The 26,376-nt window shown below is 42.5% G+C and overlaps 1 protein-coding gene across 1 annotated transcript; it reads left to right on the top strand.

Annotated features, from left to right (window-relative positions):
- The first annotated feature begins 1,853 nt into the window (after positions 1–1,853).
- Positions 1,854–16,554, top strand: LOC149300107 (uveal autoantigen with coiled-coil domains and ankyrin repeats protein-like). The gene is made up of 15 exons (XM_089485552.1): positions 1,854–1,889; positions 3,891–4,024; positions 5,046–5,134; positions 5,478–5,542; positions 5,630–5,687; positions 5,815–5,885; positions 6,018–6,124; positions 6,223–6,404; positions 6,617–6,654; positions 7,867–7,974; positions 8,248–8,280; positions 10,830–10,919; positions 11,337–14,090; positions 14,235–14,363; positions 16,483–16,554. Exons 1-15 carry the CDS (start codon positions 1,854–1,856, stop codon positions 16,552–16,554), a joined length of 3,966 nt encoding a protein of 1,321 aa, XP_089341678.1.
- The last annotated feature ends 9,822 nt before the right edge of the window (positions 16,555–26,376 follow it).

Here is a 26,376-nt window from a genome sequence, read left to right as displayed (position 1 = left end):
ATGAGCCGTGGGAGAAATACCCCCCCTTTACGCTAATAATTCTGCCCCAGTTCAGGCTTTACATCAGTGTGTCTGGCTTTGAATTGCTTGAGGATGGGCATCCTAAACAACGCTATTTACCAAAGTATTTTGTATTCAGGGATAGTAGTCCTCTGCGTCTCCTCCTGTCTGCCGATGCTTTTGTTCCCTTTACACACCAACGAAGTAGCCCATTACATCATTGCTCCAGAGGACAATGCGGCTCGAACAGCGTGCTTACCGCCAGATCCCTTCCGTCCAGCTGGGACATTGTTTATTGAAAATCAACGCTCATTAAATACATTTAAAGTTTAAAATTCAAATTCTGGTTGAAGGTGCTGTTCCACTTGGGCAAAACACTGTTTGCTCTCTCTGGCATGTTAAGTAAACCTTATCAGATCCGTAATTGTATTCTTTCTTTTGAAGGTTAGTTCACATGAAAATAAAACAATCTTTTTTAGGATCGTTCCGTGCTTTTGTGTCATGATATTTTCCTGGCAGTAATCAGGAACGATGATTTTAATGCTGGGGTTGTTTACTGCAGAGTAGGTGGAACAGCACCTTTAAATCAGTCTATAGTCCTGTGTCTGATTTATTTAATATATATATATATATATATGTGTGTGTGTGTGTGTATATATAGATAGGTAAGTGATTTCATAATAGCTACGGGTTTCACTAGTATAAAGTCAACATGAGCTTGGCGTTTATTCACTAAACAAATGTGTAAATGAAACCGTAAGCTCTCTGCTTCCTTTCCTAATGTGTTTATACCTATGACGCTTATTGTGTCTCCCCTTTTGTTAGGAAGAGCGTCTGTTAGCGCTTAATAAATAATGATATACATACAAATATACACAGTGTGGTAATGAAAGTGAATAAAAGCATCTCTTATAGCGCATATAGCCTGTAGAGGCATGTGTCATCTTATAGAGAGCAGAGATATAGGGGAGTGCTACGGAATATGATGGCGCTATATAAAACAATAAACAATAAATAAAAATAAAAAGTGAACATATCCCTAAGTGCCTTTCCCTATTGTCAGAGGAGCGGTTTTAAGATTTGTTCTATGAGACCTTCTCACGGTCTCACGAGTTCTATTTAAACGCAGGGCTTTTCACATAGTCCTCCTTTTCTAATGTCATCGGTTTGTTGGCATTCCCTATTGTACTGCGCTTCAGATGCTGTTGGCACTATAGGACTATGTGATAATAATGATGATTTGGATACTGTAAGCTGTAAGATATACAATTGTTTATATAGATCTGAGCTGTGTCCTTGACTGCTCTCGGTTATATTGGTCACACAAGGTGTAAATGCTCTTAATTGTTATTCTAATGCTCCCTGCCCTGAATTACAAGGCTTGATGGCTCAGTGCATGGGAATGCGGAGCATGTGTGTGCAGATCCTCCTCACTATCTCAGCTGTTAACCTCCTCCCCGGCAAAAATAGAGCAGACCTCCCGCTGGGAAAGAGGCCAGAGACGCCGTGTTTACAAGGGGAGTGAATTGGGAGAAGCCGCTATTTGTTTGAGGAGCAGAGAAGCAGAACCTCAAAGAGTGAGGAGAGCGGAGCCTCTGAGAGGGAGGAGGGGGGCACGGAGCTTCAGAGTGCAGAGCGTCCGTAAGGCGGGGGCTCAGCGGCAGACATGGCTTTAGCCTGACAGAGCTGCCTGGTCCTGGGGCAGGTGCTGGGCATCCCATATTGAGGAAGATGGCTCTTGGCATTGTGTATGTGATGTCCGTTTGTCCCCGGGGGATGGGATGCCGCAGCGCCGGCACGCTTACATCCCTGTGATTCCTGAGGTGTCCCCTGGAGGTTCTGGTGGTATCAGGATGACGCGCTGGTTTTCGTGTTCTTCTAAACGCACAGTAAGTTTATACTATTGGAGGCAGCGGTTTTTTTGGACAAAGGTGTTGTGTGCGTGTGTTTAATCCACGTGTAAAGCGTTATTTACTATACTTGGGTACTTAAGGTGAAAGATTTCATCTCACTGATGAATTATGAAGTGCCAACCCTGGGGGGATTATGCTACAAGGAGGGTTACGCTGATCCAGCAAGATGTGCGGTTGTGTGTTAGGAAAATGTTATTATTACCTTTTATTTAGTAAGCGCATTAGCAGGAGCTCTTGAGATCATCATCCTCGAGTCCTAAGCAAGTCTGTTCTAAAAACAAAATGTTAATTTATGAAAGAATGATGTATTCCCGCAAGCAAACAAGTTTGTTGAATCGTTAGCCCACATGATTGTGTAGATAACCTCAAGAGGGCCAACAAGTTGTTCTCTGGGTTGGAGCTTGTTCAGAATTGCACCATATATTTGGCATAGTGTTTAATGTATAGATTCTCTTCCCGAATCTACTATGCTATTATATTACTTTTTTTTTTATATAGAGCCAGCAGATTCCATAGCGCCGTTACAATCACTGGTACAAGAGGAGAAGACGGCTCTTCTCTCGCGAGTTTACGATGAACAACTTAGTGTGAATGTAAATGAAACTGCTAGTATTTGTACATGGATGACATAGGATGCTGATATATATATAATATATGAAATTATATGCAGCACACTTTGTGACATTATTTTTGTGCCTTTTCATTCAAAGACCTAATAATTGACACATTGCAAATGAGAAATCTGCCACCATAGCAAAAAATGGCACTTTTCAATACTTTTGCTGCACCATTAAACTCCCAATGTGTTTTTGTAACGGTTGCGCATTTCTGGCTTTTTCCATATATTAACCAGAGCTGAAATTCGGAGAATCCGATCGTCATTGTTGCTTCCATCTATCGTATCATCTTCTGGCATCTTTACTGAGCTGCTGTGCAGGGTACATGTGCATTTGATTTACACTTTAATCTTCCCGATGTGCACTTTTGCCCTCCACCTTGGTGCAAATCCTTGCCAAGTTCTTATAAAGCCTTACCTGCTATGTAGCCGGCTCTGGAATGCAAGTCGTCCAGCGGAACAATTACCTGGCTGTACCTGTGTTTGTCTAAAAGGTACAGAAAACAAAGCAGGAATTCAGCGCACACCCAGCAAATGCTATTCAAAAAAATCTAAGGCATAAATATTGGGGATTCCATCACGCTATTTGGCCATATATTGCCTAGCCAGAAACTACATCTAAGTACCCCAAGTTTGACGAGTCCTAAGTAATTTTTAATGGCTATATTGCTTACCAAGGAGTTAAATCAGTGGGACTGCACCGCATTTTAAACCCAAATTGAAAGCCTTTTCTGGGCACCTGTGGGGCAGGAGGAGGTCAACCATAGGGTTTGGTCAGAGCCTGCAAATATGCACAGCAAAAAAATATAAAAAAAATAGAGGAGCGCACATTCTCCATGTACATGGAAAGTAGGTACCTTGGGGTAAAGCTTTCTGTGGGAACCTAAAACCACTTGTTTTATGGGTCATGTCGTGGTGAGAAGGAGAGAATTGTGGTGTGAGATGTGAGTGGCTCAGAAAATCATTACACTTAATTTTAGCTGCCAATCACCCATTTCTTTTTGTTTGGTCTCGTTTTCCTTTGGATGATTCTCTGCCGATGTTTTAGAAAGGAGGTCTCTGGAAAAATTGCAACGTTCTGGAGTCTTTCTAATGTAGCCGCTCTCGTAACTGAGGCCTGCATGTGAGAGAGATCCTCACAGACAATTTACTGATTTCTGTTTGGAAGACTTTTAGATAATTATTACAGATCATGTCCTCTCGCGTTTTAATAGTGGGTGTTGGATCATATGTATTGATGCTGCCTTTTTCATAAGATTTATTTCTTGTGAGGCGTCACAGTCCTATTACTCATAAAATGCATTCTAAATCTGGCTTTCATATCTTGTTTTACTTTTGTATTTTGTTTTATTTATTATTAGCAAACAGTAGACTGGAGTAAGTATGATGAGCGTCTTATGAGGGCAGCAGAAAGAGGAGATGTTGAGAAGATTTCATCCACTCTTGCCAAAAAGGGAGTGAATCCCAGCAAGCTGGACCTGGAGGGCCGCTCAGCGTAAGTCCCGATTATGGTGACCCGGAAATGGATTATGGGAAGAAGGAAAACCCCACAACTGGATGACTGAGATAGCCGTGTGGCACGCCACTCATGGTGCTTGTGGCATGGCTGCTCTTATTGTCTGGGACAAACTTTGTATAGTATCGCAGTATACAATGTAGGCTGAAGTGTGTCGTGGGGAGCAGAGATGTCCTTCTTTGTGTTATGGCGGACATGAAGGAAACTTTATAACACCCACTCTGACATTTTAAGGAGTAGATCGTTCTAGGTGACTTTTCAACAGATGTTGCCTCATTACTTATTTTCTGATTCTAGCTCCCTAAGAATCTCCTATAGTCTACCAAGCAAGCTCTCTGATGATGCAAATCTTCATGGGGAAATATGGCAGTGTCACCTTAAAAGCCATTATCAAACCTAACCTAATGCCATTGATCAGACTTATATTGCCACCCTAGCATTCTATATATTCTATTAGCAGGGATGCTCAAACTGCGTCCCTCCAGCTGCTGCAGGACTACATCTCCCATAATGCTCCTTCAGCTAAGGGGCTGGCTGAGGAGTATGGGAGATGTAGTCCTGCAGCAGCTGGAGGGCCGCAGTTTGAGCACCCCTGTTCTATTAGACTTGGTCTTCTAGTAACCAATGGCAGGGATACACATCCCAAAGGTGGGGTGTAGTTTTAACTTGCACCCCCAATACTAGTACCAGTCTATCATTTGCTTAGTCTACCTTGACTACTTTGGTTTTCCACAAGTTTCTGAAGATGTTTCGGTAAATATTATTTTATTCTTAATCCACGTTAGTATGACATGCTCTGATATTGTCACGTATTAATGTTTCATTATCTCATATGCATATTCGAGGGCCATGCCAATAAAGCTGGGTAGGGTGATAGTCTTAATGTATGTGTTTTATAGCAAATGTCTTCAAAGGAAGTACAAAGAAAAACTGCAGTCATACCAATGACTGGGTCTATAAAGCGGACAATAAAACATTTTATTACTTTCTTACTATTTAGGTTCCACATTGTGGCATCAAAAGGTCACCTGGAGTGTTTGAATGCAATCCTATTACATGGGGTGGACCTCACAGCTCCAGATGCTGCTGGTACGTGGGCCGGAAGAATAAATAATTAGCTGACAGGGCGGCTGTAAAGCAGACAAATATCTGTCGCCCTTTTAAGAAAGATAACGCAATGTTTAGGAAACCCAACCTCTGATATATACGCTGCCCGTTAATAAATGAATGAATGAATGAATGCAGCTATAGATGGTGCATGAATTTTCTACATAATATTGGTGTGGCTTGTAAATTATTTATTTTTTTATTTTCTCACCGGAATTTATAAATTTCCTTCAACATGGGCTCATAGACTTTGTGTGGGTTTGCTAATAATAATTCTCACTGAATACTGTGAGCGTTGATTATTTTATATTTTTAATTAACTCAGGTCGGAACGCACTGCATCTGTCTGCCAAGTACGGCCACTCTTTGTGTCTCCAGAAGCTGCTGCAGGTGAGTGAGGCTCCAGGTGGAGTGAGAGCGTTTGCAGTCTCTTAACCCACGCGTTTGCTTGATGTTCGTGTCTCTCTCTCTTTCTAGTTTAATTGCCCGACAGAGAATGTAGATCTCCAGGGCAGGACTGCTCTTCATGATGCAGGTGAGAAGGAACCTACCCCTAAAGGCTGGATTCTGTCCGGGGCAGGCTGGACTTGGCTCAAAGTTCTTTTTTTATGCTGTGATTATGATTTAGTTGTACCTTCATGATTATTTTGCCTTTCGCGCAGCCATGTCTGATTGCTGTTCCAGTGTGCAACTTCTCTGTGATCACGGAGCCTCTGTCAATGCAAAGGATGGGGTAAGACATTTAATACTTTTCATTTAAATTTACCAAAAACTCATCCAAAATCGGATTTTTTCTTTTAAGTACGCTCTGGCTGAAAAGTCCTTCTCTTTTTTGCTACCCAACCCTCCATATTTAACACTACAGGATGGGAGGACTCCCCTGTCTCTCGCCACACAGATGTGCCGCCCGGCTATATGCCAACTTCTGATTGACAAGGGAGCTGATATCAATGCCAGAGACAAACAGAATAAGTAAGTAACAGACACCAGGATATATTTTTTTCAGTAATTGGCTGGCCTTTTGGCCTTGGTCTTATTACCTATAATGCTTCTAAATCTGTATTTATCAGGACCCCGCTGATGTTGGGCTGTGAGTATGGCTGTAAGGAGTCTGTGGAGGTCCTGCTCAGAGGAGGAGCGGACATAGGGTTGGTGGACTCTCTGGGACATGACTGTGCTTATTATGGAAGAATTGGGGACAACTTGGAAATTCTGTCTCTGGTTAGGACTGCAATGGAGAACTCTCCACGAGGTAATTGTCTGAGCAGTCAAGCAGGGTTGGACAACCTGTAGCCTTCTCGTCACTTCATTAGGCGTGCAAATTAGTAATTCTGGGCCCTTTTGCGAAGGCCAATAATGTGTTTGTCAAACCTTACTTAATGATGGATATTTAGCCTATCTTTCTTAAAGCAGGAAGCTAGAAGATACAATAGAAGTGAAGGTCTGATCTCTATCTCATTGCAGGACACGAGGCTTTGAGGAGTGCTGTGTCTCTGCGCTCGGTGAGTATGTGTACGTTAAGTATAAACTAATATAAGGTTAATCTGCTCTGTAAGCAAGTATGTTGGGACAGCTTTGGGTTTAATAACATGTTTGCTGTTAGCTGATTTTACTTGCAATTTGCTGCATTCTAATGAATTGAAGTGCCTCTCATCGGTTGATATCAACACTGTAGCACTGTTGATAGCAATCATGTAATGTTTGGACGAACGTATGCCTTCAAGCTTTGCCAGCCAGCAAGCAGATGTTCTAGTGAGAGGGGAGAAGGGGGCTACTGCCTATGGTAAAAATATGTGAAATTTGTTAGAACCATATGTAAGATCTTCTTACAGGCATCCATACGAGTGGAATTGTATGCACGCAAACTGATAAATGCTGGGATTCAGACAATCTCTCTCTCTGAAAAAATAAAGGGGCTTACTTGACCCATTGCAATAGATATCTAAACACAAGGCTGGAGCACTCACAGGAAAGAATACACATAATTAGTTTCCATCCTGATTTTAGAATATAATAAACATAATTTAATGGTGGGGACAGTGGGTAGATGTTTCCGTCCTGTGAGACCTTTTATCTTATTATACCATCCATGCCACATCCAAATGTCCACAAATGTATTGCGTTGCTGTTCTTTTTATGTTTGCATGTGTATATTCCTTCTTTACGTGAAAATATTATTGCCCCCAATTTAATTAAATAAGCCCCCCCCCCCCCCAATTTTAATTAATCCCCATTCAGCCTGTGCCTTGCTGGTGGATGTACCTCTGAAATGCAATGCTAGATTTAGGTGGCCTACCAACCGAGTCAGGACTCGCTATGACTATTTTCACTCGGTCACGGCACCTTTAATGTGCGTTGGCTTCCAAACTAGATATTTTTGGAATTAATCCACTTGGCCCAGAATTTAACTTTAAAGCCCTGGGCTTGATCTTGATAAATTTCCCTTTTTGTTCTGAAGATTAGGTACTATTTGCCTATTATAGCTTTGTTCTGGTTTATAAGAAACAGATGGATGGCTTTAATAAGTTATTCTGTGTGCGTGTTGACTTTTACACAGAAACGAGTGAAGCAAAATTCAAAGGAAGAAGCCCGTACAAAATCAAAGGAGCAAATGCAGGTCTGTGTCCATCTGGAGATAACTGTAATCTGGCATAGTCTGCGATGAATGCTATGTGCTTAGGTCACAGCCATCTTTCTCCCATAACTCCCCGCAGGACCTGGAAGTAGAGAATGAGGATTTACGGGAGAGACTGCAGAAAATACAGCATGAGCAGCGGGTTCTGTTTGACAAAGTAGGGAGTTTACAGATGCAGCTTAGCCAGGTATGGATCTACCCAATGCTATGCATCCAGTTGGAAGCTAATTGTATGGCGTGTGCTGCTCCATAAGTAGAGATTTACGGATGAGCTTTGAATATTCTTAAATAAACTGCTCGCTGTGATGTATTGTCTTATGTTCTAACTTAGAGTGAATGTACAATGCAAATGTGGATATCTTCTTGATGAAGGTGCCAATAACTGTGCCGTTGTTAGTGATGTATTTCTTTTTACTTGTGGGAGGTATGTCTCCTAACCTGGCAATCGCTTTGTTTACAGGAACAGATGATGTCTGATGACCTTGAAAATGAGGTAAGGGCAGATGAATCAAGCAAGATATATGTATCTATTTGTAGAAATGTCTGAGAACGAGGCAGGACCCCCAACAAAACAAACGAAAACAAAGTAGAGAGTTTCAAATTGTTTGCATTTTTCCCACCTCTTACTCACGCTAATGTCTCCCTACCTACCTAGCCAACTGCTTCCGTGTCCGTGTCTCCTTTTACGCAGTCATGCTTCTTCTTTTGCCTCTTGTTCTTCTGTCTTATTTCTCCATCCACCTCTCCCCGGTTTCAGTTTTGTCAACCAGGCCTCCCGGGTGCTTCTGCAAAACAGACTTGCGGAGAAATCATATACTTGTTGTAACGGGTTCACCAAGAGAGCTGTAGTAACTCCCAGAGATCACCCACATGTATCCTCCTGTTGTCCCCGGAATCACTTCCAGCACCAGCCAGCATGCGCACCTGGGAGCCCTGCTATGTGTACCCAATAAGTAGACACAACTACCTTGAACTGAGTACAGTAGGAATGAACAGTTTATTGTTGTAAAACATAGACTCATATAGCCACAGAACTTAATTAACATAAATTAACATTGATAAACAGGTAGACAACCCAACCTTTAATCCCCTTTAGCTACTGAATATCCCCCTGGCAGCCATCCTGTTAATGGGATTAGTTTACACAATGGAGTTCCTGCCTGTGCAATCACTGTTTAGCAGCCAGGCTGGAGCCATCTCTGACTACCTTGGGGCCTTGTATGACAGGTCATTCTGTCACACTTGTTATATAGACAACCTCTGCTGCTACCAGGGCTTCTATGGTGGAGCACAGGAAGGTCATATGATGCCAGCGCTTCGTCATAGAAGCCCCCCAGAGGAAGTGCCGGCAGCAGCAGAGGCTGCCAGAGAGGAGGATCCGTGTCCCCTGCAGCGCTGCGTGGGGTCTGGATCTTAGTCTTGTAATCAGACCAATATTTGAGGTCTGATTAGACGATGACCTCGAATATAAGACGAGGGATATTTTTCAGGGCATTTGCTCTACTTTTCCATGACCACCTTTCTTCTCCCTGTTCTCTCCACTTCCTGTAAAAGAAAGAGGAAATGAAATTACTGCTGCAAGCAAAAGAAAAAGAGTTGGAAGAAAGCCTGAGGACAATGGAAAATCTAAGAGGAAAAGTGAGATATTACGAGGTGAGGAAGGGTCAGAACTGTGATTGTTGGGCGTGTTCAGGTACTACAAGCTGATGATTGCTGATCGGAAGCTAAGAGAGCTGATGTTTTGAAAGGAGGATAGGTTGGAGAGCCATGTTTACTGAATAATATGCTGGTAATAAGGCTTGCAGCCTTCTGAACACTAGAACCCCAAGATAAAAATCCAATCTGATTCTTAAGAGTTCTATATATCATGACCAATAAGATTTGTTGCTTTTTGTTTTCCAGCAGATGACTCATTCTGCCCCCGGCAGTCCGTTTAGTAATAGTGAGTATAAGCTTCAATTCCTCAAACTATTCCAGGTAGCATTCACACGAAATAACGTGACGCTCTCTTTGTGTCTAGGTAAAGAAGAAGTTGTCATGAAGCAAATTCCTATGCTTAGTGCAAATCCGCAGGTACCTCTTCTGGGGTAAAGGGGGATCGTTCTTTGGTTTTTTTCTTGTCGTTGTACTGGGAGTCTCTTCCTTTTGTTGGACTCAAATGCTAACACTCCACAAACCACTGTTCATCCACAAAATTTACAGTTGTGCTCAAAAGCCTGCATATTAATTTAAGGCTAGTGATCATATGAAGCCATTTATTATCGCATAGTTGTTTGGCTCCTTTTTAAATCATAATGATAACAGATATCACCCAAATGGCTCTGATCAAAGGTTTATATACACTAGAATGTTTGGCCTTGTTACAGATACACAAGGTGATACACACACACAGGTTAAAATGACAATTAAAGGTTAATTTCTCACACGTGGCTTTTTAAATTGCAATTAGTGTCTGTGTATACTAGTGTCTGCTAGATACTGAGCCATGGGGAGCAGAAAAGAGCTGTCAAAAACGTGTGTAACAAGGTAATGGAATTTTATAAAGATGGAAAAGGATATAAAAAGATATCCAAAGCCTTGAAAATGCCAGTCACTACTGTTCAATCACTTATTAGGAAATGGAAAATTCAGGGATCTTTTGATACCAGGCCAGAAGAATTGTTTTGGATACAAAGTATCTGCTTTGGGAAAAGATGGTGTGGTTGCTTCAAGGATCACAAAACGATACAATGTCACAAAAAAAGCCCAGTTACGATATGCCTGACAACACCTTGACACGCCTCACAGCTTTCTGGCACACTGTAATTTGGAGTCACCAAAACAGGGCTTTACGGTCACAACCACAAGTGCTATGTTTGGAGAGAGGTCACCAAAGCCTATAGCGAAAAGAATACCATCCCCCATGATGAAGCATGATGGTGGCTCGCTGATGTTTTGGGGGATGAGCTCTAAAGGCACAGGGAATCTTGTGAAAATTGATGGCAAGATGAATGCAGCATGTTATCAGAAAATACTGACAATTTCCATTCTTTCGCACGAAAGCTGCGCATGGGACGCTCTTGGACCTTCAAGCACGACAATGACCCTAAGCACAAGGCCAAGATGACCTTCCAATGGTCACAGCAGAAAAAGGTGAAGGAAATCTCAAACGTGCAGTTCATGCAAGATGACCAACGACTTTGAATGACCTGGAGGCATTTTGCGATCACGAATAGACAGCTATACCACAAGAATTCGGGGCCTCACAGACAACTATTACAAACAACTGCACGCTGTCATTGATGCCAAAGGGGGCAATACACAGTATTAAGAACTAAGGGAATGCATATATTACCAATTCTCCAAGGGTATGCATATTTTGCGCACAACTGTACGCTCGTAACATTCTACAGCTGACATTTTACTACCTGTTTAGTATTTGTGGTTATATGAAATGACTAAATTCTCGGTCAACTATAACAGTTCTGTTTAAGCGATAAGGACAAAAAAAAAAAATGTTGGTATGACTGTATTATCATAATCTCTTTACCGCATTTCTTATCTTTTCAGCTTTCTGCGCACCTGCTGGCCAGGTCTCAGCTGCGGCCCTTAGAGCTCCCTGGGAACAATGCAGAGCAACATCAGGAGTTGGAGAACATGCGCAGATTCTGTGAAGCAGCAAGGGACGAAACGGTTAGGTTGCAGCACGAGCTGTCCAGGAAATCATCGGAATGTCTCGCCCTGGCTTCTGAGAGAGATCGTACTAAAGCTGAGTCTGATCAGCAGATTCGGCAGTTGGAGGAAGCTCTCCGTGATGTGCAGAAGCGAATGCTGGATTCAGAAGCAAAAGTGAAGCAGATGCAGTCTCACTTCCTGGCACTGAAAGACCACCTGACACAAGAAGCTCTGAGTGGAAGTTCCCGTGCTGAAGACTTGAATGAACAGCTGCGGGAGGTGAAGACCAAGTATGAAGGAGCTTCTGCAGAGGTTGGGAAACTGCGAAACCAGCTCCGCCACAATGAGCTTTTGGTACAGGAGCTGCGCAGAGAGGATTCACGCTTGCGCAAGGAAAACCGGAGGCTGCAAGATGAGCTTGCCGTGTGCGAAGAAGATAAGGAGAGAGCAGAACGTAGGGCTCAAGAGGCAGGAGAGCAACTAGGTCTTTCTGTCACGGCTGATAAATTTGAGAATATGAAATGCCTTCTAACCAACGAGGTAAACGAGAAGTCCAGGAGTCTAGAGGAGACAGAGCGTGAGCTCACGCAGCTACGACAGGAGCTCTTTAATACACAGAGTGAGAAGAATCGTTCCGAAACCAAATGGGAAACTCTTAAGAAAGAGTTGGAGGACCTAAAAATAAAGACTATCGGCAAGGTCCGTGAAGGGGAGAAGCTGCAGACTGAGAAAGTTTTACTGCAGAGGCAAGTTGAAGACCTCACGGGACAAATGAGAAGCCAGCATGTCCCAGCACAGCTTCATGCGGAGACCAAGAGAGCTTGTGAGGAAACTATTGCTCAGCTCCACCAGAAATTGTCAGATTCTGAGCAAAGCTGCAGAAAGGCTGAGCTTGAACTGGAGCGGTTACAGGCGGAGAGGAAAACACTCAGAGAAGATCTGGTGCTACTGCAGACATCCAGCACCTCTCAGGCGCAGCATGAAAAAGAGATGCAAGACATGAATTCAAGGATTACCCAACTAGAGCAGCAGTTGGCTGAGGCAACCAGTAAATTTGAGGTGGAGAAGACCAAGAACACCAGTCTGATAGAGAGCCACCTACCATTGAAAACGCACCACCAGGCACTCGCCAAACTGACCACAGAGCTAGAAAAAACTAAAGCCGACTTGGCTACGTGCAGGGAGCAACTGGCCTGTTGTAGGAAAGAGCAAGAAGCTCTACACACACAGCTTGGAAAAGAGACTACTAAGAGGACAGAACTTCTAGCAAAGCTGGATAATGAGTCTGTGGTGCAGGCTGGGTTGAAATCACAATTGGAGGTTGCAAGTGAAAAGCAGGCAGAATTGCACAAACAGCTGGAGCGCAAAGCTGCAGAGTGGGCACAACTGCAGTCCCAAGTGGAGAAAGAGGCTGCCGAGCGGGCAGATTTACAGTCTCGACTGGACAGTCTGATAGCGCAAGTAGATGTTGAATATGTGAAAAGGAAAGAACATGAGGTGAGGGTATCAGAATTCCAGAAGCTGGTAGAACAGAAGCAACAAGAGCGTACCCAGATATATGCAAAGTACCAAAAAGCAGAGAGTGAGGTGCAGAGACTGCAGGCAGCTATCCAGGAGCAGAGAGAGGAGCTAGACACGCTACAGCGCTGCATCACCGAGAAGTATGCTCCTCTCACCAGCATGGAGGAGAAGGAGCAGAGCTTCCAGGCCACAAGACGGGAGCTGGAGAATGAGTTACAAGAACAGTGTCGGATAAGTCGGGAGACACAGCTGAAGTTTGAAGAGCAGCAAAATGAGATTCAGAAGATGCAAAGAGAGCTGCAAAGTGCAGAGTGTGTGCTAAGCAAAGAGCGGACCTCCTGGAACCAAGAGAGGGATATGATGCAAAGCCAGCTGGATGAAGTGCATGCGCATCTGCAGGAAGTTCGGAAATCACTGTCTGAAGCCAAGGAGAAACAGAGGACGCTGCAAGAGGAGTGTCTAGAGACTGCCAGCAAACTGAAGGCTTTGCAGAAGTCATTAAATACACAGTACATTCCCGTTGTTCAGCACCAGGAACTGAAGGTTATGCTAAGTAACACCAAAGCATCTCTAGAAGCTGAGCTGAAAACCCAGGTAAACCTGTATGAAAAAGTTCAAGAGCGAGTTCACGCTCTGGAAAAGGAATTGGAGGAGCTGAAAGGAACTTATATCTCTGGAACCCAGCACATCCGGGAGAAGGACGACTGGGAGAGGCAAATGGCAGAGGCGCAACAGAAACTCCAGGTAAAGGAGGAGGCAGTGCAGGTGATTGAACTGGAAGTAAAGCAGCTCAGGGAGGAGATACGACAAGCTCGTCACAGCCTACAGGAGCTACGGAGCTCCAAGGACCGGGAAGGCACAGATCTGAGAGCAGCAAAGACAGAGCTGGAGCAAAAGGTTGTTCAGCTGGAGGAGTCCTGCAGAAAGTACAGAGAAGACACCAAGCAAATGGCCAAGGAGTTGCAGATGGCACATGAGCAGAGCAAACAGCTGCAGAAGAAAAACAATGACCTAGAACAGGAGCTCACTCAGCTAAAGGGAATATGCAAGAAGTCTACGAGTACCATAGAAGAACTGCAAGGACGCATTCAGCAGTCAGCCAGAAACGTGGAGAGCAAAGACAAAGAGGTGAGCTGCAAGGAGCATCTTGACTGTATTTGAGAACATTCCCAATTAGTCTCTGTAATCCATAAAACACACAGTCTCTGCCCAGCAGTCTTTCATTTGTATCCAACATATCTAGTGTTTCAGACCTGTGATCTCTCTTGTTAGATCCGTGCCCTTCATACTGATGTGGAGAAGCTGAAGCTGACTTTGTCCCAATTGAGTGAGAGGAGCCAGAGGAGCCAGTCTGTGGACAACCTGCAGGCTCAGGTCACATCCCTGCAGTGCCAGCTGGATGTAAGTAGCTTGGGGTCACTCTCCTAGATTAGCGGTTATTCAAATACACAAGTGGATTTTAAACTGTATTATTGGTATACAAATACTGTGATAACACGATGAGGCATTTTAAACTGATCAGATTTCCTAAAGACAATAATTAAAAAAAAACAAAAAAAAAACCCACAAGCGGCACACACGCACAAAAATACATTTGTGGCACAGTACAAATATATTAAACATATTAAAATACCTACAATCGTACCTTGGAACTTCCAAGAGCTCACCTTCTCCTGCTTATAGAAAGCAGAAAGGGGATGTGGCTGTGATAAGTAGTGGGGCTATAGCTGTACATAGCGGCCGAACCAAAGGAGGGCTGAGCCCAGTCTGATTCTGAAAGACTGCAAAGTCTGCGTCACCAAATACTGCATCCCCATTCAGAGATTGAAGACGGCCATGGATGAAGCCAGGTAAGGTGCCAGCTCTGCTTCTGATCCACTAAGTCTTCATTTTCTTTTAAACCAAAAAAGTGTGATTTGTGCGCTGGTGAAAATCTATGGACACAATAAAATGTATAGTAACCTGATATCTCCGAATGATGAGGTTGAGCTTCGGAGATATATATATATATATGTGATGAAATAACGCAAATACATATAGTGTAATATTGTCTTAAAGGTGTGTGTTAATCTTTTTAATTTGGTACTGCAATCACATTTGAGAAATGTAATAAAAGGCACGTCCTGGTCGATGAACCTGGTTGAAGCCCATTTCGGGGTGAGTGAGATGTAACTTTGATTCTACTTTTGATGGACTTTATTGTAGCCATTCATTAATTCTGTGCCAATTGCTGCAGTACAATTGAAGAGCTGCCTTTGGATTGTATTGGAAGAACTATCTGGAAGAATACTCTGTTACCTGATGTGCCTTTTATCATATTCTGTATATGTGGGTGCATTACCAAATTTAAAGGACCCACACATTTTGAAGACAATTTTTTTTTCTTTTGTCTTGTGATTTTTTTTTTTCAATTATGTATTATAAATAACATATAACAATATAAAATACAGAAAATAGGCCTCTCTGCAAAACCTGATGAAATGGCATTACGCTAAATATTAAAGCTAGTACTTTCCATCAATTAATCAAAGTCCACAACATTGATCAGTAAGGCCGGTCCTTATGGTGATCTAAGCACAAAAACTAAACATTTTATTACACATAACCAGTGAGATATCATTATTTGTTTTATATAGCACCATCATATTCCGTGGCGCTGTACAATGGGTATACATTATACCACAAACAGCCACTCAAGGTGCACAAGTCTGTCAACACTGAAGACCACAGCAGCTCTAACAGTGTTCTTGGTTCTTTCCATTCAGCGTCATTGACTTTGCACAATAGCAACATCCCACACTTTGCCCCACAGTAGGGTGGGGGGGGGGAGAATTTGTATTGTGTGTGCCCGCCACTTGTGTGATATTTTCATGTTGGCAGAAGGGTTTACAGCATAACTGGGATTTTCATTATCTATTATGAAGAGCCAACCCCAGTGAGCTTTGGCTGGTGGAAGATCTTGGCTGACCTGTATAATGCATAATTAACTCGGTGAGGTTTCCTTACTCATTTTAACTATGCATAGTTTGGGGCCTTTTCTAGTCTCTAGCTGGAGAATCCTGCCAGTTTTGGCTCTAATAATAATAATAAATTTGTGTATATAAATTCACGGTATCATTTTTAATGATTATATTTCGTATAATATGGTGTTTGAATTCATTGTAGGAGACTCAGCACAGACATCAAGAAGTAATATCCATTTATCGCTCACATCTGCTGAATGCTGTTCAGGTAAGAAAGTTTAGGTTATAACCGGGCAATTGGGTCTGAGCCCAGAACCAGAGGTGTAAATATGATCTCCTCTCTGTTAGGTGCTCCGTGGCATGCTCTTCTCTTCTTCACTGGGGTTTTTGTCTGCCGAGGGGCAATCAACACTCTGGGTCCACAAGCCAGGGTCTGACTCCCCCGCCTCTAGTGTAGATCGTTTTGAACACGGACGGAGAACATGGCCACGTTTATGAAATTCCTTGTGTTTGGCACATGTCTTATTCTGGTAACACAGTCCATCTCTTTCTTGCAGGGTCACATGGATGCCGAAGTGCAAGATGCTTTATTACAGATTATCCACATGCGGCAAGAGCTCGTCTGTTGATTCTTAAATACTTAGTGGCCTGAAAGCTACGTGAAATGTTTAATCCCAGACAGAACTTTTGACTTCTAATGTATATACAGAAATAACCACACATATCGAGCTACAAGCAATGGGAAACAATGACCTATAAAGCACATTAAAAACAAGCAGGACGGGGCGGGAAAAAGAAATGAGTATGGGAGAGGATGGTTTAGGAAGTTATATAACGGGAAAGGAGAGGGAAAAGATGGAGGTGCTAGTGGGAGGAAAATGGATGGCATGTTATAGGAGACTGGAAAAGGAAGGCATGATATATGGGGTATGGTCGATGATGGTGAGAGGGTGTGGTGGGATGTGGGAGCTCTGACACGAGATCAGAGTGAGAATGAGCTGGGATGTAGGGAGTTGGAGATCTGGAAGGAGTAAGAGGAAACGCGTGACGGGTGATTTGACGCAGAACAGTATCTGGAGGAGTTGGCGAGGTGGGAACTGAGAATAATGGAGAGCTGCATGTATGGGCAGAAGGAAAGCTGGGGGATTGACGTAAATATGGTGTGTGAGCGAGGAGGAAGAGGAGATTGGAAGAGAAGGCAAAAGGTAAGTCTTTAGATGTGTAGAGGAGGATGTGGCAGGGAAATGGGAGATGATTGGGGAAGACAGAAGGCCAAAGCAAACATGTTTACCGTACAGTTTTTGTAAGCCTTTTAGTTCTTTAGTGCATTATTGTGAGTAGGGATGGTGAGTGAGGGACCTGATCCTGTTGCACACTTGTTGGGTGAATTTTTACTTTTTACTAATTCTTTACTTGAGTGAGTTGTTTCCATTTTTATAACTGCCCCACACTTACTAGTTCAGGATATTTATTAAATGTAACTGTCACTGACCTCTGGGGTTGGAATCTCTGCATGGTCGTGTTAAAAGGTAGTAGTAGTCATGAAAAGTGTAAAACTTGGTTCATGCGGAAGACTCAGGGGGGAAACAGCTGGAGAGAAGTACTGAATGAATGCGGTGAGACCTCTCGGCAGAGAACATGGTGACAAAGTTACTGGCGGCTCCATAGCGCCCCAGAGAACTTGGCTGGCCAGGTTCAGAGACTTTATAACCGTTTACACACTTTGATAGCAGTTTACACTCACCGTAAATAGACCTAGAGCTCTATATTTATATATATATTTTGTATGAATATGTTGGATCATTTACCTTTTCTGTGGAAGGTTCAGCTGGTCTGACTCCTTTTCCATGAGAACTGATGTCATATAGTCATAGAGGTGCTAGGGTGATATTTTATGCCTAACCTGTTGTTCTAGAGGTTTGGTATCTACTTGCACCTTGCCTGCCTTATAGTACTAGGGACAGCAGCTCATGGCTGTATTAGAATATCTCCGCGCGGTAGGCTATGAGATGGCAGGCATCGTATGAGCAGAGGGATGTACAGGCTGCCTGGCTTTGATTATACAATCTGATCTATATAGTATTAGAGGAAAAAGGCTGTGTGTTCGGCACACTTATGGAACTGGATCAATAAAAACTACAATAAATATATACTTTGCTCGAGTTGTTTTGTCCTTGGCAATTCATTTGTGTGTATAATTTCTATTCATGTGTATAGTATAATGTGTATGAAATCCTACATATGAAATGTAAGCCTCAATTATCCCGTTATGTGAAGTGTGTTGCTCTTGGCAAAAGATGATTAGGAATGCTTCCTATTTCATCACCTGTTTAGTTTTATTTTTTAAATTGTGTCATGAGTTATAAAATAAGACAGTGGCACCCACAGGTGACATGGAGTATTTTCTAAGGTGTACCGAAGCCTGTTATCCCAAGAGAAGACTATTTACTTGGATTATACTCCCTTATTTAGTTTATGCTTCTGGCAATACAGGTTGGGTGGCTGATCCTGGAAAGTCATGAATGTCCGGTCATGGATAAGGCAAATGTAGTCCCAGTGCATTCCCTGCTGGAGTTCAACCCAAAAGCCTGTTAGACAGGCTTAGGGTTGTGCTGGGGCTTGGACATTATACAGCATATTTCAGATGGAAACACAATGGAATAGAGTGAAAAAACAATGAATATTATGTAACATTCTTTAGCATCGCTACTACTTTCAAAACCAGAGGGAGACTTTATCATCTGTGACCTGCACGTGCTCAGACTAACGGGCGCCGGTAAATGAATGGACAGTCCAGGTTCCTTTTTGGAATAGATCGTGTGAGATTCTGGGTGCCGCGTGATTTAGTGTAACAGCCAAAGCGATGCACTAAAACCAGCTATCAGTGGGCAATGGCTTCCTATCCTGCAAGAAGCATTCTGCATATTCCCGAGGATACAGCGCTGTGCCACAGCACTGATTTATCTATACTCCAGGTATCATTTCTGTGACCCAAAGTATGTTGGAAACCAGCGATGCTTTCACCAGCATGCCAAGTGGGCTTTTGCCGTAGACCCATAAATCTGTGTATGGCAGGAGCACACTCGGCCCCCAAAGCTAGAAGGAACCTGTCAGCTGGCCAGAGTTTATTTACGATTCATTTAGACCTCTTATTTAGGAAGCTGTCATTAGATAGGAGCGGGTCTGCTACCGAAAGCACTTCCCTGACCCCACCAGTTGTCTTGAAGAATTTGTTGCCACAATACGGTTTATAGTGTCCTAACTGGCTCAAATGACTGTAAAAGACTAACAACTTTACATTTATCCTACATTTAAGGCACACTTTGTCATTACCAAGTCCTAGTCATTATTTAAATGTAAGATTACATAAATTAATCAAGTTCCCCCACCAGGAAAGTCCAACACTCTGGGCACATAGAATAAAACAGACACCCCCTTAACAATTGCCTGTCCTATGAAGCATCGCTTTACTACCGCAAGCACTGTGCGTCCGCAGCTTCGTGATATAGGCGTCCGCGGCAGAACAGCTGCACACAAGCCAAAGATTGTCACGTGCAGCACCAAGCATTGGAGCAGTAAAAAGGTTCTCTCTGGGGTGATTAATCGCACTTTATTATGTGGAAGTCTCATGAACTCCTGCTATCCAAGTTTGCTGGATGCCAGGACACCGAAAATGACACCCCAGCTTTAAAAATAATAAAAAAATCCCACACTTTTAATAAAAGTAAATTACAAACCAAAATTGTACACAAAATGTAATAACAATGTTAATATATATATATAATAACAGCAATCTCAGGCATACCCAGATTCCAGCATGTACTGGAGTGTGATTGCTGTCAACAATCATATCAAAATTAATATTACTGTATTTTTTTGTCCAACTTTGGTGTTACTTACTTTTAATAAAAATGTGGTTAACACCAAAATTGGACAGAAAATTCAACAATATGACTTGGCATGATAGGAGTGTGATTGCCTTCAGAAATGCCTTATACCCTCCTATATGCCGCTCTGCCCTGTGATATGCCTTTTAACCCCCTTTATGCCACTCTGCCTCTAGAAATGCCTTTTGACCCCCTATATGCCACTCTGCCTCCAGAAATGCCTTGTGATCCCGGTTGCACCTCGTGGTCCCGCGGGGCCACATGTTGAACGCCCCTGGCATAGTTCTCGCGGCAAAGTTTGGTGGAGGAGGGGTAATGGTCTGGGGCTGTTTTTCATGGTTTGGGCCCCTTAGTTCCAGTGAAGGGTAGTGTTAATGCTGCAGAATATAAACACATTTTAGACAATTGTTTGCTTCCAACGCTGTGGCATCGGTTTGGGGAAGTCCCTTTCCTGTTCCTCTATGACGGTGCCCCTGTGCACAAAGCCATAAAGACATGGTTTGGTGTGAAGGAACTCGAGGGGCCGGTACAGAGTCCTGACCGCACACCTTCGGCTGAATTGGAGCAATGATTGTGCGAATGTGTCGCTCAGAATGAGCAGGCTTGGCTCACAAACACACTCCAAACTCCTGTAGAAAGCCTTTCCGGATGGGTGGAGGTTGTTTAGTCGCAAAGTAGCTACTTCGGGGCCCCTGGTGATGTCGGCCTTTCACTACCACATGTATCGGCTAACATACAGGAATCCGTGTCTCCAGCATCGCATGTAATCATCATCCCCCCACCTCAGCCGTAATTAGGTGCAAAAACATTGAAAACATAGTCTGACAGCAGAGAGACCCAGTTAGCCGTCCAGTCCGCCCATTTTTCCTGATTTAAAGACTTGAACCTTATGAAGCTTTTTAGATTCAGGGTAGATTTATGTCTATTCCCAGCATTAAACTCCCTCGCTGTATTAAACGCTGCCATTTATCCGCCGCTATCATCTTGGCCTGATTGTGAACATTTTCTACCTAGATTTTGTTTAGCAAAATTATTCAATTTAACCCTTTGTATTTTCACATGTACAACAACCTCTATTGGATAAATTTACTAAATGGGGTGGGGCTTAAAGAAAACGATTTCATTTTTGTTAAATTTACTTTTCAGTTGGGAATTTGTACACAGTTTGCTTTAATTGATGTATCTATGAATAGCATAATTTATCCTGAATATAAAGAAATACATTTTCTTGGGTAAAACTGCAAAAGTTGGTCCGGCTCCCGCAATGAAAAAATGTGTCATGACTCCCGCTGCACGAAGAGTTAAACCTACCCCCGGTATGCACAGTGTTAGAGCGAATGCTTGGAGTCAGGTGGATCCTGGGTAAAGTCTCTTTGTAGTTGTAGCCCTAGTTTAGAAGTTGCTGAAGTAGGGGCTATGAAAATAGCTTTACTACGCGGAGAAGTTAAGTAGCAGACAGGACCCACATCCCATAATTATCCCACATTCAGTATATATGGAAGGAGACAGAGGCTCGAGCGCTGTCCGACACATTAGTCCCCGGATCATGTAATGCAGTAATTGGCAGGCTTTAGCTCCTGCCTGTCCAGCTGTTTCATTCCCTCAGGACTGGAGCGGTCGGCCCCACTTCTGTCAGCGTGGCGGGTCGGGCGATTATTGTTCATTTAAGAGATGTTGATGGCCCTTTGCTAAGTGATTAAAGAGCTAGAATCATTGAGTAATGGGACGAAGACTCCAATCTCCCCCCACAGTCTATTTAATTCACAGCTCGATGTATAAAAGGAATATTCTCATTTTTAGATTTTACAATTTTGTATCAGGAAGCACATTTGTGAGACGACACGCTTCGTACAGCCATGTCTAACAAACACGCTTCATGAAAGGGAATGCATTACAAACTCATGGAAGGAACACAGAAAGGAACCAGTCTGGCAGCTGGTTTATCCATTGTGAGGGGATTCATATTACTGGCTTTACTTAGATAATATAGAAAAGAATAGGAACACCTCCACAAATGGGTGAATCGTAAAAATAATGAAAATTATATATAATTACCCTACAGATCTTGCTGCTCCCGAAATCAACACTCCTCACAAGTGTTGTTAGAAACAGTATATAGAAAAAACCGAGGCGCATAGATATGTGGGAAAAAAATAAAACAATTATAGTGTAGCAAGTCTCAACAAAAAGATTTAAAGTGTGATATTGATTGCACTCACAAATATACTTGAAAGTGATCGCTCATCAAAAATCCGGACTCTTTTCTTGTCTTGGAATTTCTGTGATTAAAATCAGGAAACGAAATAGTGCAATAAAAGTTGATAGGCATAACGGGTAAGTTATGCGTAAAACCGTATGCACACTGACTTTTAAAATTCTCCTGAGGAAGCCGACATTGAAGTCGGCGAACCGCGAGAAACTTTTAATTTCAAGTATCGATCTTTGGACTTTATATAAGGACTTACTGATCATCATCTTTTGCTACTTTGGAGGACATCCTCACACTGCTTTTACGCATAACTTACCCGTTATGCCCATCCGCTTGTAAGTTTTTACCTTTATTTATTAAAAAATATCAACTTTTATTGCACTATTTCGTTTCCTGATTTTAATCACAGAAATTCCAAGACAAGAAAAGAGTCCGGATTTTTGATGAGCGATCACTTTCAAGTATATTTGTGAGTGCAATCAATATCACACTTTAAATCTTTTTCTTGAGACTTACTACACTATAATTGTTTTATTTTTTTCCCCACATATCTATGCGCCCCGGTTTTTTCTATATACTGGCTTTACTTAGATCTCTAATGTAATTCTTTATTTTTTTGAGAGCGTTTGTGCTTTCGTCAGCTACTACCGTTCCGGTGAAAACGGGGGGCTGGTGCTCCAAACAGTGGTGGGGCCAGATCTTCCAGGATCGCCCCTAGAGCAGACCCACTGAAGTCTTCAAAGGGCAGCGGGGGCCAGAAGGCACAATCCACTTCTCTCCCCACCAGTTCCACTGACTCATTCAACACCAAAAGCTGAAGCCAAAAACACCTGATACGGGCCAGTGAAAAAATGCGCAGGCCCTAGCCAGAAGGCTGGTAAGTTAAAACAGAATCGCCCTCCCCCACCAGCCATAGGCCAGGGCTATTTTAAGCGTGGGTAAGTGCATCACGAAGTGATCCGGGTGAATCTAGCGCTCTTACCAACCCGTGCACAGTTTGCGAGGTGTACCCGGGGACACTAGAACAGCCTCGGGCTCTCTGATGCAACTCCCAGCCTTACGGCCGGAGGACCAAACTGTCCCTCTCTCACAATGTAACGTAAATGGACCAGTTACAAGGGTCTCTCATCACCCCAATCCGTCCACTGAGCAACAACAGGATGATCTGCCCCCAGCAACCGAGCCCCTTTAATACATCGGCAAAATCCAGGTTAAATGCCAGGTTACTCAAGATTTACGTGGAATTGCAAGGAAATTGCTCCAATTGTTGGCGCTATATAAATAAGATAATAATTGCCTGCCATCTGTTGTAACTGTTTTGTATACAGATAAGCTTACTTTCTATCAGGTTTTATAACATTGATTCTGTGAGTCTCCACCCCATAAAAAATTTATATGTATCCAAAAATACATAAAAACACATCTATATAATTTAACATTGTAAACACGCTATCATTTAACAGCATTTTAACACCGACATGGTGTCTTTAATCTTATTAAAACTTACCGTCTGTTTTAAGGTTGTTTTCTTTTTTTATAGGTAATACACTCCAGTAACCACACATTTACAAACCCTGACTATACACGGACACGGTGACTGTATGCGTGTCTCTTATAAACCGCACTACAGACTCTGTCGGAATACCAGCTCTGGCACGCAGTACAGCATGTAATAAAACTGAGCTACAAAAGTACGTTGGGAAAATGAATCTCATTTTCTAACATACAGGGTCAATTCAACCCCGTTGGACCAACCTGGCCCCTTATTAATGCATAGTTAATGTAGTAAGATTATAGCGAGTTAACGCCATAGAAATCGAGGCGTACTCCGAGTAATCTGGAGGGGATCGTTTTGAATAGCTGCACATAATATCGAGACGGTCATGCTGGAGGCAGCCGGTTTAGACCTGGAATGCCATAGTTTAAAAACACAGACTTTATATTTAGTCCCCCCATGTTATTCAGCGGTTTTAAATACAATCAGGAAGTATTTTCAGGAGTGACGTATTCCTGTAAATTAATAGTTTAGACAAGGAATGATTCCTGAACCTGACTTTGGGCTCGTCTGGGAAGCTATTATTTTTAACAGCCGTCAGGGCCTGCGATCAGCAGTCTTTACACGACAAGTCCTTTGATAATAAATCTCTTTTAACAACCTCAACCTATTTCTTCCCAGAGCTATTCTAACCACCCAAGTAGCACCGGCTTGTCCTGTAACCCAGGCTGGGGTATTTCTGTCTCTAGCTGACCGTATGGGGACAGCCCTAGACTGGTGCCACCGGTTGGAATTCCGGGACCAGTCTTGTCTGATGCTATGTCCGGTGCTACAAACAGATCCAACAGCGCCACAATGATCCAACTTGCTGCTCATAGAAAGCCAGGCCCTGTAGATATTTACAGCGTAACGTATTGCGTATTTGGAAAGCCATCATAACATACACCATAAAGATACGGAACCACCGTCAGGAACATTCGATTGGATTCCATGCTGGTCCACATTTATATCTTTGTTCTAGAATTCCTTCTTATGAATACGAACCACATTATACCAAAAAAAGGTAATAAACCGTCTACCCATAATTGAATATCATTTTAAAGTATCTCTACGGGACATCATAGAGTAACGTTACAGGCTGCCCTTTCATTGCTCGTTCTCAGTTAAGCGCAGCATTAGGGAGAATGACAGATGACTTTATAGCTACTTCCAGAACCAGAAAAGAACCGGCCCACTTCTCTAGGTAGGAATATTAAAACCCTCTCAGGATCTTCTTCAGGAATAACAAGGCTTGCAAAGTCATTCCAAAAGGCTAATAAAAGGTAATCAAGACCCTTCCCACACAGGTTTTTTTTAATCTATTCAGAAAGAACCCATTTTATGCAAATAGCTTAATTTATGTAACAAACTGTTAATCAACCATTTGCCTTAAACTCAGAGGTAACCCGAGTTTATAAATAAAGTCCTTTTATTGGTTGGAACAAACACTTCAGGTCACTAAACTATGTCAGAATCTTATCACTACAACCTGTTTCTCTCCAGTAACACTGATTCCTAAACACAAAACTGACACTAAATACATATATAAAATAAATTCAAAGCATTAGATTTATTGACAAAGCCCCTGCTCCCAGTGTTTCCTCTCACCTATGGTTTGGAGTAACTTTTTTTGATTAACATAAATCCATAATAATCCCTGCAAAATTGCTGCCAACAGCTTCCTGGAATGCAAGATCTACTTCTACTAAACAGCCTGTGCCAGAGCCGCTCATTCCCAGATAAAATACCAGCTCAGGGATTTATGATAAAGAGCCCTTGTACACTTATCTCAGACACGGCAAGAACGCCGTCCATTAAATCAAAGCCGGTGTGGCCGCCCGGCCTGCAGCGTTAATAAGAAATCTACATTTTACACATAGAGATACATTAACATGTAAACCCCACACCTCAAAATCACTGACGGTATTATTAACACTGAAAAGAAGGACCCAGACCAGCAAAAGCATGCATTGGGGGAGAAACAGCGCTGAGTCCTGTGGGACTGGTGACACCGCCACCTGCTGGCAGCGGAGTGAATCTGCACCAAGAGTAATGTGTGAGCGAAGATCTACCCAACAATCAGTTTATCTGCCACAAATGCTTGTTGTGGATTTAAGCTATAGCTTGTAGCAAGACCTTGGATATAAACACAAGCTCAGTGGGGTTGGACCTTTATAACCCATAATGAAGTTAATGGAAAACAACTCTCCCTTTAGGGAATAAGCCCCCTAGTGATATCCCACAGTAAGCAAGTTTATACATCCCCACTAATGAAGAAAAGCGATGTTAAGGGGGATGGTAAAATTAGATGTGTCATATGGGGGGGGGGAAACACTAATGCTAACTCTAGGTACAGGCCAACATACACATATTTAAACTACAATTACCAAAATCTTCACCCAGTACTCTCCTGGAAGGAAGAATGTTTAACTACACCTGGTTTATATAATGTGACACTGTTGAGAGAAAAAAAAAAAGTGGCAGATAGAGAGACAATATGTAAGTGGCCAACCATCACCTTTCATACAGCAATAAATTATTGACATAATGATATCAAATTATGCCTGTTGGGACAAACCTCTTGAGATTGTATGTATATATTGATTGTTGCAAAATAAACATGTAAAAGGGACACCAGCAAACAGCATATGTATAAAAAAAATCTGTAATTCTACTATCGCTGTAACAGATTAATTTACAGGAAAAAGCAGTTGTGCCTTAGAAAAGAAAAAAAAAAGGTACAAGCAGGCTAAGTAATAATTTTCATGAAAAGCCCTTTAAATTTTATTTACAAGTCTCTAAAATCAGCTTGTATATTTCT

Source organism: Sceloporus occidentalis, unplaced genomic scaffold (assembly GCF_023333645.1).
Source record: "Sceloporus occidentalis isolate IW3139 unplaced genomic scaffold, rSceOcc1.0.p SCAF_26, whole genome shotgun sequence".
NCBI lineage: Eukaryota > Metazoa > Chordata > Lepidosauria > Squamata > Phrynosomatidae > Sceloporus > Sceloporus occidentalis.
Note: the sequence above shows the minus strand (reverse complement) of the source record. Positions and strands in the feature narration are given on the sequence as shown.

Bases quoted from the DNA above. Each gene is read 5' to 3' on its own strand.
- LOC149300107 (XM_089485552.1), top strand. From the start codon at position 1,854: ATGACGCGCTGGTTTTCGTGTTCTTCTAAACGCACA. The intron at 5,688-5,814 runs GTGAGAAGGAAC...CCTTTCGCGCAG, and splicing joins GACTGCTCTTCATGATGCAG to CCATGTCTGATTGCTGTTCC. The intron at 6,405-6,616 runs GTAATTGTCTGA...ATCTCATTGCAG, and splicing joins AATGGAGAACTCTCCACGAG to GACACGAGGCTTTGAGGAGT.